The sequence below is a fragment of the Danio rerio genome, chromosome 23 (assembly GCF_052040795.2).
Source record: "Danio rerio strain M-AB ecotype USA chromosome 23, GRCz13ab, whole genome shotgun sequence".
Lineage (NCBI taxonomy): Eukaryota > Metazoa > Chordata > Actinopteri > Cypriniformes > Danionidae > Danio > Danio rerio.
The window spans coordinates 49,015,963-49,028,633 of NC_141043.1; the positions used below are offsets into that span (position 1 = coordinate 49,015,963).

The following is a 12,671-nucleotide window of genomic DNA, read 5'->3' on the forward strand; positions in this document are numbered from 1 at the left end:
GATTGAGTTTGTTATGTGACATTTCTGCATTTATGATGGAAAGCTTCGTTATGGATGTAGCTGCTTCTTCATCTGCTCTTCAGAACGCAGCAGCACGAGTGGTCTTTAATGAAGCTAAAGGAGCACATGTCACTCCGCTGCTCATCCGTTTGCACTGGCTGCCAGTTGCTGCTCGCATCATATTCAAAGCTCTGATGTTTGCTTACAAAGCGACTTCTGGCTTTGCTCCTTCTTATCTGCACTCACTTCTGCAGATGTATGTGTCCTCCAGAAACTTGCGTTCTGTGAATGAACGTCGCCTCGTGGTTCCATCCCAAAGAGGGAAGAAATCACTTTCGCGAATGCTCACGCTCAATCTGCCCAGTTGGTGGAATGAACTCCCTAACTGCATCAGAACGGCAGAGTCACTCGCTGTCTTCAAGAAACCACTAAAAACTCAACTATTTAGTCTCCATTTCCCTTCCTAATCTGCAATTGCCTCTCTGGTTCTACTGCTAACTATATTACAAAAAAAATACTAAAGTTTTGCTTCTTACACTTTACATTCCTGAAACTTGCCTACAGCACTTCTTCATTGTTCCTCTTATAGTTGTGTAAATTGCCTACTTGTCCTCATTTGTAAGTTGCTTTGGATAAAAGCATCTGCTGAATGACTAAATGACTAAATGTAAATGTAAGTGGATGTGTCAGATGTGAAAGTGCTGCTTGTGTGAGTTTGGCAAATCAAATATAATTGTTAAAAAAAAAAAACATTGACAGAGACGTTTCGGTGTATTTTTACAGTACTGAAACGCACAAGCCTACACAAAATACCTAGAAAGGATTTCACTATTTTGGTAAAAACAAAACTTTTTCATGGTGAGGTTGACATTTGCATGGAATTGCTCACCTGTTGTCTCAGACCGCGCACACAACCTGCAAGCAATCCGCAGGCCGCTAGCAGACACACTTCCTGTTGGCCACGTGTGCTCACCATCACCTGCAGACGCATCACTTCCTGTTCTTGCTCGCACTGAGCATGCTCCAGAGACCGGACACATCCCTTGGCCTGCTCTAGCTGCCGGCTCACATCCTGATGATACAATAAAGCATCATGTTGGAGGAGCGGCTTCCCATAATGCAATGCACTAACTTAAAAAAACGTGTTTACGTGTGCATGCCTGTGTGTGTACCTATAACTACAGCTGACGCTGGTTATGTGTGTATGTACTTGCATCTTTAGCTGGAACTGGTTGTTAGTGTGTGTGTGTGTGTGTGTGTGTGTGTACCTGTATCTTTATCTGAAGCTGGTTGTTAGTGTGTATGTGTGTGTGTGTGTGTGTGTGTGTGTACCTGTATCTTCATCTGAAGCTGGTTGTTAGTGTGTGTGTGTGTGTGTGTGTGTGTACCTGTATCTTTATCTGAAGCTGGTTGTTAGTGTGTGTGTGTGTGTGTGTGTATGTGTGTACCTGTATCTTTATCTGAAGCTGGTTGTTAGTGTGTGTGTGTGTGTGTGTGTGTGTGTTTGTTTGTGTGTGTGTGTGTGTGTGCGTGTACCTGTATCTTAATCTGAAGATGATTGTAAGTGTGTGTGTGTGTGTGTGTGTGTGCGTGTGTACACCTGTATCTTCATCTGAAGCTGGTTGTAAGTGTGTGTGTGTGTGTGTGTGTGCGTGTACCTGTATCTTCATCTGAAGCTGGTTGTTAGTGTGTGCGTGTTGTGTGTTCAGATCTTCTCTCTGCTTGCTCCAGCTCTCCTCTCGTTGTCTCAGTTGTGTTCTCACACTCTCCAGCGCCGCTGATTTCCCCTCACACACCTTTTCCAGATACGACACCTATACAGACGCACACAGCGGACGCTACAGGACTGCACATCTACAGCAAACACTTCCATTAAAACTCCGTTCACCTTCTGATTGGCTGCGGAGAGGTCAGAGGTCAGCGTGTCCATATGCTCCTGCACCACTGCGCTAAGCTCCGCCCATGAGAAGCTACCCAGCATGCAGTGCGGGGGCGTCACCAGCACACAGCCGGCGATCAGACGCTGATAGAGCGTGTGCAGGAACATCAGCTTCTCCTACACAAGCAATGATACGGCCACTTTATTCATCAAAAATCATTATCATGCAGGGTTTACCACAGTTGTGTGTCAGCAGTGTGGGAATATCTCCAGCCTCTAACCGTAAACATGAATTGTGTTTGTTCTAATCAGACTTGATGAACACTTTGATTGACATTCTCCCTTTGTACATGTCATTAAAGGGGGAATGCCCCGCCCACCAGTGCTCATCTCTTCCTCATTAGCATCAACAGCCCTAAGTGAGAAGCAGCTGTCAATTAACCATTGTGAATCTGCCACTATGCTGATGCACAGCCGTCTGTAGCTCCGCCCTCTATTGAAAAAATAGCACAATTACATTAGAATTTAAAGCGACAGTAACCAAATCCCCACAGTTAGAATCAAAGCTTAAAAGGGTCAGTTTCAGAGTGTAAACAGGGCAGGGCTCGAAATTGCGACCATTTTGATCGCATATGCGCCTGAAAATTCATCTATGCGACCTCAAAATATATTTGGGAGCATGTGTGCGAGTGCATAAAATTGTTGTGTGCGACCAGTTTTTACTGCAAAATGTTCAGCACATGCGCGGATTTGGGAGACATTCACGCAGAATGCATCTCTGCACTTGAAATGCGAAACGCAGTGTTCAGGAATGGTTTAAAACAGTCGTCATGTCAACTTGCTGCAGTAAACAAAGCCAAGTCTGTAATGCTTGCCCCGCCTTCGCGCTCTTCTTATTGGCCCACCACTGCTCTAGCACTGAAATATCAGCTGTCAATCACTCAGTCAATGGCTTCTGGCTTGGTATGACAGAGAGAGCTACAACCGCGAAAAACTGTAAACGCTGAAGATGAGAATGAAGATAACACTGACGGATTGTGTTTTAGAAACCAAGACATCTAAAGTTACAGATAATGACACATCTTACTAGTGATCATGTGCTGAATGTTAATCCACCATTTACACTTTTCCAAGAGTGGATAAAAGACTTCCATTGGCTTCAAGTCCGCTATGAAAAGTCTATGGGATGGAGTTTGCAGGTAACTGTTTGCCACATCCAGCAATTGTTGATTCTCTGCCATGAAGGATTAAAGCAGTTCTGAAGGATAAAGGGGTCCAACCCGGCACAAGTAAGGTGTACCTAATAAAGTGGCCGCTGAGTGAATGTAACAATATGTAAGATATGTAAATCTGTGTATAGTTTTACAGAAATGTCACAAACTGGGACAATTCGCTGGCAAATCAATCATGTTAGATCACAATAATCTGAGATATTCCATAACTCAGAAAATAAATAATAATTAAATTCTATGACTTTCAATTTCTGAACTAAATTTTAAATATTGATTATTCCAGAAAGACTGTATTTATTAAATGACGATGATAAACTAGACGACGCAGTACCTGGTCTTCAGAGTGATGCTGCTGCTGCAGCGTGTTCATCTGAGCATGTGTGTGCGCATGCTGTGCTTTCTCCTCCTGAAGCTGCTGTGTGAGTCTGCGCAGATCAGCAGCGGCGTCAGCGACACACACGCGCAAACGCTTCAGCTCTTCATTCGCACACGCTCCGCGAGCCTCACACTCCTGCAGACAAACACAAGCAGACAATTTAGAATTTGCATTTGTTTGTTTTTAACGGCTGTTACTGTGTGAGAATCTTAAATAATTAATTTCCAAATAGAGCTTTTAATTTAATCCGGTAAAATTACAATCAATATCGCAATATATGTGTATGGCAGAAAAATGAATGATTGCAATGACTCGCAACTCACAAACACACTCACACTCAACTCAAACACACCTGGATGTTCCTCTGGAGATCAGTGACCGCTTCATCCTTCAGTTTGCTCTCATGATTGATCTTCTGCATCACTATCACAGACTCCTGCAACTACACACAGATACACACGCACATTAGTTTATCGGTTTCTGTTCAACACTACCAGCTACAGCACAACACCAGAATGCAGTTTAGAGTGTGTGTGTTGTACCTGTGTGCTGTAGTAGTGTAGTGTTTGTCGCAGGCTGTCCAATGGGTTGCATTTTCCTGCTTGACCTAAAACACAAACACACAGCCTTAAAAACACTTAAGTCAAGTCCGCTTTACAGGACTTTATACAATAGGGAATGTGCCAAATATTAATGTGATAAACAGGGTAATAACAGTGTTAATGTGTAGTTAAATCAATGCTGACCGGTGCTGTAAGTGTCTGTCGCCCCCTGCTGCTGATACTGCTGTACAACCTGATCTATTTCACTCAATAGACCATCATAGGACTGCTGAACACGGACAAGAGCCTCCTGCACCTAAAACACACACACACACACGCACGCACGCACGCACGCACGCACACACGCACACACACAAACATACACACACGCAAACAGACAGACAGACAGACAGTCTAAAATGAACAAGAGTGCCAAATAAAAGAGAAAAAATAAGTATTTAGCAGTTGATTTATTTTAAACTGTAGTAAAACACATGGAAATGCAAAAAAAAATTATTGGAAATCACTAGACTGAGATGAGAAACTAGAGACAATCAAATAAAACCATCTCAGTGGCATAAAATAGCGCTTTATTAAGACTAAATACTCCAAACTAATTATAATTATACAAATGAATATATTTTAAAATGTTTTATTTTCAAGTTTCATTCCAAACAAACTACAATAAATAAGAATTTATCCTGAAAAAAATTTGAAAATTATCCTTGCTTTTAAAAATCACTTGTGAAAAATAATTTATATCGCACAGAAATTTCAAAAAGGTTTGCCTTCAACTGTATATAACAATAAGCACATTTCATTCCTAACACATAAAACCAAATATCCCCAATAATACAAGGTGTGTGTGTGTTACCTCCTGCTGTCTCTCAATCCACACTCTCTCCTGCTCCTGCAGTTTGATTGACAGCTGCTCTGCCTCCGCCCTCTCCTGCTCCTGCAGTTTAATTGACAGCTGCTCCGACTCCGCCCTCTCCTGCTCTAACTGACCAATCAGCTCAGCGGATGCGGCTTTCTCCTTCTCCAGCTGAGCAGTCAGGTCCGTTTTCATGGTGAGGAGATCCTTTTCTAATCTGAAAAACATCAACAACACATCCATGATTTTGATTACAAAATACATCCAGCTTTTTCTCACATTTGAATTGAGAAATTATGGGTTGTTATAATGTAATGATTATGCACTATAATGTACTGTCATCCTGGCAATAAAATGTTTATAACTTCTGCACTTAATTTTGTAAAAAGATTTGCAGATTTATGCTGAATACTTTTGGGAGTATAGTAAATAAAACATGAAATAAAACATAATGCAACTTTAATTGAAGCTTTACAACGCAAATCCAATTAAATCCACTTGTTTGCTAAACAAAGCAAGTCTCTCATATCATATCTCTACTAAAAGGAAAGAAATAGTGCCGTACTGACTTTACTGTAAATAAATCAAATATGCATTTGCATATTCATTTTCCTTTGGCTAAGTTCCATTATTCATCACAGGTCACCACAGCAGAATGAACCGCCAACTACTCCAGCATATGTTTTACACAGCAGATACCCTTCCATTCACACACACACACACACACACACACACACACACACACACACACACACACACACAACGGCCAATTTAGTTCATCAATTCCTCTATACCGCATGTCTTTGGATTGTGGGGGAAACCGGAGCACCCGGAGGAAACCCACGGGGAGAACATGCAAACTCCACACAGAAACACCAACTGACCCAGCCCGGACTCAAACCCAAATTTGCATATTAGTTAATCAAATGACTGAATTTAACATAAAAACTGAACAAATATATATTTACACACTTACATATGTAAACAAATAGACTCAATAACTAATAAACTCCCACAACTCCCACAGAGCAGGATGGGCTGTGGTGTAAAGCTGAAATGAAGGCTGGAGTGTTTTATCTTACTGCGTGATGTTCAGGCTCATGTGATGTGATTTTTCCCTCTCGTGAGCCACTGATCGCTCCACCTCCACACACTTCTGCTTCCAGAGCTCCAGACTGGACGAGACCTCAGTGTGAGTGCTCTTCTCCACCTCCAGAGCATCTTCCAGATCTCTCAAACGCATCTGTTCTCACACACACAAGCACAAACACACACACTTATATACACACGTGTGTTACCTAGTATGGGACGATAACCGGTTTAGAAAAGTCAGGTTAGAAAAGTCAGGTTTTAAAACTAAGGGCGACGCAGTGGCGCAGTAGGTAGTGCTGTCGCCTCACAGGAAGAAGGTTGCTGGTTCGATCCTCGACTCAGTTGGCGTTTCTGTGTGGAGTTTGCATGTTCTCCCTGCGTTAGCGTGGGTTTCCTCCGGGTGCTCCGGTTTCCCCCACAGTCCAAACACATGCGGTACAGGGGAATTGGGTAGGCTAAATTGTCCGTAGTGTATGAGTGTGTGTGTGAATGTGTGTGTGGATGTTTCCCAGAGATGGGTTGCGGCTGAAAGGGCATCGGCTGCATAAAAACGTGCTGGATAAGTTGGCGGTTCATTTCGCTGTGGCGATCCTGGATTAATAAAGGGACTAAGCCGACAAGAAAATGAATGAATGAATGAATGAATGAATGAAGGTTTTAAAACTGCTAAACTTTTCCTTTAAACTATTCCTACAGTACATGTACATTTTTTTTTACATGTTTTTATTCAGTTTTTTAGGGCAACAGTATCTCCAGCAGAATAGGAGCCTCTACATCAAAAGCTACTGGTCATCACACGATTCAGCAAACGTCTGAAAAACACATCTCTTGTGCTCCAACATCCAGCATGCTGCAGAGCAGGGGTCCGTTCTTCGTACGTGGTTTACTCAATTAGCTGGATTTGGATATTGACGATTTGACACGATCCAGGATCGTTTCGTTCTTCAAAGCTGATCCGAGAGTTGTTGTCATACCAACAGTTCTGCTAGCTCAAACCTGATTGGGAGCAGGTTCAATTCATATAAACAGGATTAGATCGGCTCAGTTCAAGCAAAGATAATACAGAAAGTATGCTCCGAATTCTGATATTTTCCTACAGTAGTAGTTATATACACTTGGGAAAATGGTAAATACGTTTTAACTATATATATATAAAGTTATAGTCATTAATAAAATAAATAAAGTTATACATATTAATAAAACTTATGCAATCTGCACCCTCAAAATGAACCTGGTGGTGCAAAAAGAAAACTTATTGATATGAACTTTTAAGATCGCTTTAGTACAAGTTGTGTATAATAGAAATGCACAATATGTCACTTTTTTTTAAAGCAATAATACATTTATGCAGTCATGAACATGTTTTGATAGTTAATATGGTGGTGATTTGATGCTTCACAAAAGTTGCAGGCGCCTTTACCAATATGAAAATGCTTTTGTAAACATCCAGTTATTCTTTACACCAATTAAAAAAACGGCTACTATAATAAAGAAAATCTTCTCTAAATGTAGAACTAAATACACTGATTCGCACTAAAATACATGATGAATACTCTTGACACATGAAAGTGTAAAGCCTGCAGCTCATGACAAATGTGGAAGGTTATTGCGTGTCATATTTAACAAGCCGTTTACTGCTAATTTTCTGTCATTTTGCTCACATGGATAATTGAATATTAATCAGATGATGTCATCACGCTGCTGTGCCACCAGCCAATCGTTGCATCGCTGATCATGATTTCGAGGATCGATAGATCTGTCCTTCACAACACACGCAGTGATCCCAGATCAGTTTATCCAGACATTCTAATCTGATTCGCAAACTTGTTTGAAGAACCGAATTAGCGAGAGATCAGTCATCAAGATTAAAAGATCCAGAATCTGCCAAATCATCTTAGATCATTTAACCGAGCTACGAAGAACGGACCCCTGAACAGTGCAGTGGCGTTACTGTATATCCACAGAAAAGAAACCTCTCCATAGATGTCTTTTTCAAGCTGTGGAGAAATCTGTGTTTCTGAAACTAATAAGACAGCAGAATCCAATGATTTACTTTAATTACTCAGCCTGACACGTTTACTGCTCCAAAATATTATAAACATTTCTTAAAATAAAATATAATGCATTCACAGGAGGGGGACGTTGCTGTTTTATACCCAAACATTTCAAAAGAGCTTATTTTAGAGCAGTAATTGCAATACCGTGATATTTTTACCCAAGGTCATCATACCATCAGAATCTGATAGCGGTTTATGTCTAGTTACCTGGATGATCTCGGAGCTGAATTTGGACTGCAGGTGTGCGGTCCGCTCTGACTCCACACTCTGCTCCAGCACCTTCACCTTCTGCAGAGCTGCCTGCACACACACAGGTTTGTTTTTTTATGAGTTGTGGGGACATTCTATCAATACACTTCTGTACAAACTGCTTTATCTAGTGCCCTCCCCAAGCCTATCCCTAAAGCCAACCCTCACAGAAAGCTGTGCTCAGTTTTAAAAGAGTCAAAATGTGCCCCAGCAAATGCTTTGAGTTACAATTGACTCTATATGTAATGTATTAACCAGTTAAACTCTGCTGCTATTTGGGGATTTCCGCCTGGATTTTGTCTACCCAAATTTAAAAGCTTCCCAAATCCACATGCAGAGGTGCAAATGCAAAAATCTGGGATCATTTTAAAGAAAACCCTTTGAATTTTTATAAAACACTACTGAAAGTGTGTAAAATATCTGTATATGTTGTCTGTTATATCAAACACCTAATAAAGAGGCGCTTTTTGTATTTTTTTTTTAATAAACTCAAATGTGAAAGTGTCTCTTTTAGGTTGTGTGTGGTCTAGCGTGCTGTAATTAATGTTGGTGGTTCCTGCACATGTCTGTAATCATAGGACAAAAGAAAAATGTCTCCTCCATAACCTATGCAGAAGTTATTGTATTCCAACTGATGAGAGGTGCTGTACAGGCCACAGGGAGCGATCATTGCTTTCATATTTCACTATTCTTTTGTTTGATCAAACATAATTCACTGTGTTTGGACCACGTCAGACATATAAAAGGTTTACTTATGCACATCAGCTCAAAAACAGAGGAGAATGGCCCTGAAGAGCACAGCATAAGGTGAGAGATGACGGCTGTCTGTGCTATCTGGGGCTGCTTATTGATCATGAATGTATTGTTTACACTTCTGCGCCATGGAAACACCACGATTCATTCAGCAACTGTTTGATATGTGAATATAATTCAGTATAAAGAACGCTAGAACTGTATGAGCACCGGCAAGAGCTTTCATTTGAGCTATAACTTCTACGTGTGTCATATGAAAAATAGGAAAATGAACTAATGTTCAATCCCCAGCTCGGGTGTGCAAAATACTGTGTATTTAAGTGTAAATAACTTTTGTACAGTAGAATAAAAACCAAAGTGATGCATATGTGCATAAAATATAGATTCTACACTTTCAAACGAAACCACTTACGGGGGTCTGGTGCAATGCTAACCCTTTAAATCTTAAAGCGAAAGTCGATGACGTCAAGGACCCGGTATCGGGTCAGCAGAGTTTAAGTGGGTAATTAAGAATGGTAATCCCATAATAAAGATGTTATTTTTATATGTGTTATATGTAGTTTTTAATATGTATATGTAGCAACTTATATAAGGGTAAACATTTTTTTTTGTTGTTGTTGGGAGACCCGTGCCCAAGTAAAGCTTTATGTCTAGCAACACCCCTGGTTCCCACTCTATGCAAAATGTCTAAATGCCTGACTTTACCATGACCTATCCACTTTATTATTCACTAAGGAGCAGAGTAGCCATTGTTAACTAAAAAGTGTCAAGACTTCCAGTCTCACTCTTTCACTACTCTAACTAGTAAACTTCATGGGACCTTTAAGGCTGCCAAGCAAAAGGATTAACAGTATGTAATCAACAAAAGCTTCAACCACACTTTTACCCAATCAGAATCAAGAACTGGAAGTATCTGTGGAAGTATGCTATTAATAGTGAATGTAATTTCAAAATAATGCAGTATTTAAGTGAATATTTTAATGTGAATACTTCACCGCTTACTATTAGTTTGCTATGAGACAATAGCCCCTTTCACACATACAGACCTTTCCGGAAAATTACCGGCAATTTTCCGAAAAGGTGTGTATGTGTGAACAGGCCCTTTTTAAAAATACCGGTAAATTCATTCTGGCTATTTTCCGGAAAGAGAAGATGTAACATTACCGGTAATTTGTCGGAATGCTGCGCTGTGTGAATGCAGAAGGAAGATTGCCGGAAAGAGCGCGTCCACGTCTAGAACGTGCTGACGTGAGACGTCTGCTTTAGCCAATCAGAACAGTCAGACGCATTCACGTCCGCGCGGTTTATGAGAATAAAAGCCTTTGAATATTTTTTTAGACACATTTAGCTGCTAGATGTTAGTCAGATCACGTTTCTATGTTCCTTCTTAATGCTGTGTAAATAATTATCGATAAAATGTTTATGATAATCCGTTGTTTGTTTACCTTCAAGCTTTGCGTGTGCCCGTGAGCCCCTATAGCGCCAGCACACACACATATCATGAACATCTCGACATGCGAAAGTGTTCCTCTATATGTTTTCACTGGAGTTGTACTCAATACTGATCATCCACAGAGTTTGTAATGTAGTCAAATGTTTACAAACACAAGCGCAGCCATTTAGAGGTCATTTCTGGTTAATGATGTCAGAATTTACCGGCATTTTGTGATGGATGTGTGAACGCTCTTTTCCGTAAAAATTCCGTAACGTCCTCGCCTGTGTGAACAGCGCTTTTTTGGATTTACCGGTAAAGTCGTTCCGGAAATTTTCCGGATATTTACCGGTATCACAGTGTGAAAGGGGCTAATGACGCACAAACAGAAAACCCCGCCCCTACTCAATATTCCTCTCGAGTAGAAAGTACATCAACATACTGAAATAAAAATCTCAGCAACTTCCTGTTCACACAGACTTTAATATCAGGTGTAAACAGTGTCCGTGTGGTGTGAAGGCCTGTTGTGGGATCCAGCACACTGTGTGATAATAAATCACCTCCAGATCAGAGCGCAGTTTCTCTTCTCTCTCGGTGCTGCTGCTCAGCTCAGTAGATTGACGCTTCAGTTTCTCGGTGTCTCTCTCTCCGTCTCTCTTCATTCTCTCCATTTCACATTTCAGCTGACGCAGAGTGTCGTTCTGTTCCTGTTAAAACAAGAACACAACACTAATTTAACGCTACAAATACATTAATAATATCATAATAACATGTCATGGCAGCACAGAGGCTTAGTGGTTAGCACTGTGGCCTCACAGCAAGAAGGTCGCCAATCCTTGTCCTGGATTGGCCAGTTGGTGTTTCTGTGTGGAGTTTGCATGTTCTCCGTGTTGACGTGGGTTTCTTTCAGGTGTTCTGGTTTCCTTCACAGTCCAAACCCATGCGCTATAGGGGAATTGATGAACTAAATTGGTGCCGTAGTGTATGAGCGTGTGAGTGAATGAGTGTGTATTAGGGATGTAACGGTATTGTAAATACCGTCATACCGCAATATTAATTTTTTTCGATATTACCGAAGTCGCATGACTCGGTAAAACTATAGGTCTTCTGAGAAAATTTGCTCAGGCGAATGAAGCGAACGGGAGGTAACGAAAACTACAATTGCCATCAGCCCATGCTTGACCATCATCCCTTGCGGTCTGTTGTTGCTACAGATCCAGTAATGCGGAAATGGAATGTGCTGCTAGAAGCGGGGATGAAAAGAGCTGGAAAACTCTAAAGCAGGTCGCACACCAGAAGCGCCGCGACACGGCGCGTACATGACAGATTAAAGTATCGCACACCAGACGCGCACATTCGAATGATATTTAACATGAAACTAATCAGATGGCGCTCTGTGGCGCGGCTGAAAAATGAACTGCGTCCTGAGCCGTCGCCGGGCGCCGCCGACAGCCGCCGGTGTGTGTATCCTGATAGAAACCTATAATTAGAATTCTAAAATACATGGCGCTGCGTGGCGCTGCGCGGCGCGCCGCCGAGCGTCGCTTCTGGTGTGCGACCTGCTTTACACGCACAGTTCAGTCCTGCATTATCTCCGTGTAAGTTCAGACTTCGCAAGTTTGATCAAGGCTGCAGTCTCTTCTTCTCAGTTTGATATGGAAAAGCAGATTATACCGAGGACACGGGTAAATCTTCAAAGGGAACAGTGTACTTTATAACTTCATTCACATCACCCTGGCTTCGTTGTTTCACTTTCTCAACAATAAAATGTAAACATGATTTAAGGAACTGCCTATTTTCATTTTAATATTAGCAACTTAGACAGCAGACATGTTGAGGCGTCGTGCTGCATATATGAGCGTCATCTTCACTGTGTGGATATTTATAACAAAACGGAGCCGATAAAAACACTGCCTCCTTTCAATTTCAGTGAAAATACGAAACACAGCCTTTCTTTTGCTGAGTATCAGTTTTAAGAATCGATAATGGCCATTTTAAAAGTATAACATACAATAAGTTTATACATTATAGGAAATAAAGGCAAGCGATCAGTCAATATACAGAATGTACGTGCTTACATTAATCATTAACTTATCTTTGCGCTCAGCCAAAACACGTTACCTGAGAACAAGTAATAGATTCCAATGCCCAAAGTCAGGGAATATGTCGTTAGATAAAGACAACA

The 12,671-nt window shown here is 41.1% G+C and overlaps 1 protein-coding gene across 3 annotated transcripts in view; it reads right to left on the reverse strand.

Moving 5' to 3' along the window:
* Positions 1 to 12,671, reverse strand: part of ccdc171 (coiled-coil domain containing 171) — a 40,112-nt gene that overhangs the window by 18,885 nt on the left and 8,556 nt on the right. For all 3 annotated transcript variants that reach the window (XM_087307861.1, XM_087307860.1, XM_087307862.1), the window contains exons 6-16: positions 11,047 to 11,193; positions 8,260 to 8,352; positions 5,986 to 6,146; positions 4,904 to 5,120; positions 4,234 to 4,345; positions 4,030 to 4,094; positions 3,840 to 3,929; positions 3,443 to 3,622; positions 1,889 to 2,056; positions 1,659 to 1,814; positions 890 to 1,072 (exon numbers count right to left, since the gene is read on the reverse strand). In XM_087307861.1, coding sequence (XP_087163987.1) covers positions 890 to 1,072; positions 1,659 to 1,814; positions 1,889 to 2,056; positions 3,443 to 3,622; positions 3,840 to 3,929; positions 4,030 to 4,094; positions 4,234 to 4,345; positions 4,904 to 5,120; positions 5,986 to 6,146; positions 8,260 to 8,352; positions 11,047 to 11,193 — 1,572 coding nt within the window. The remainder of the gene's footprint in view (positions 1 to 889; positions 1,073 to 1,658; positions 1,815 to 1,888; positions 2,057 to 3,442; positions 3,623 to 3,839; positions 3,930 to 4,029; positions 4,095 to 4,233; positions 4,346 to 4,903; positions 5,121 to 5,985; positions 6,147 to 8,259; positions 8,353 to 11,046; positions 11,194 to 12,671) is intronic.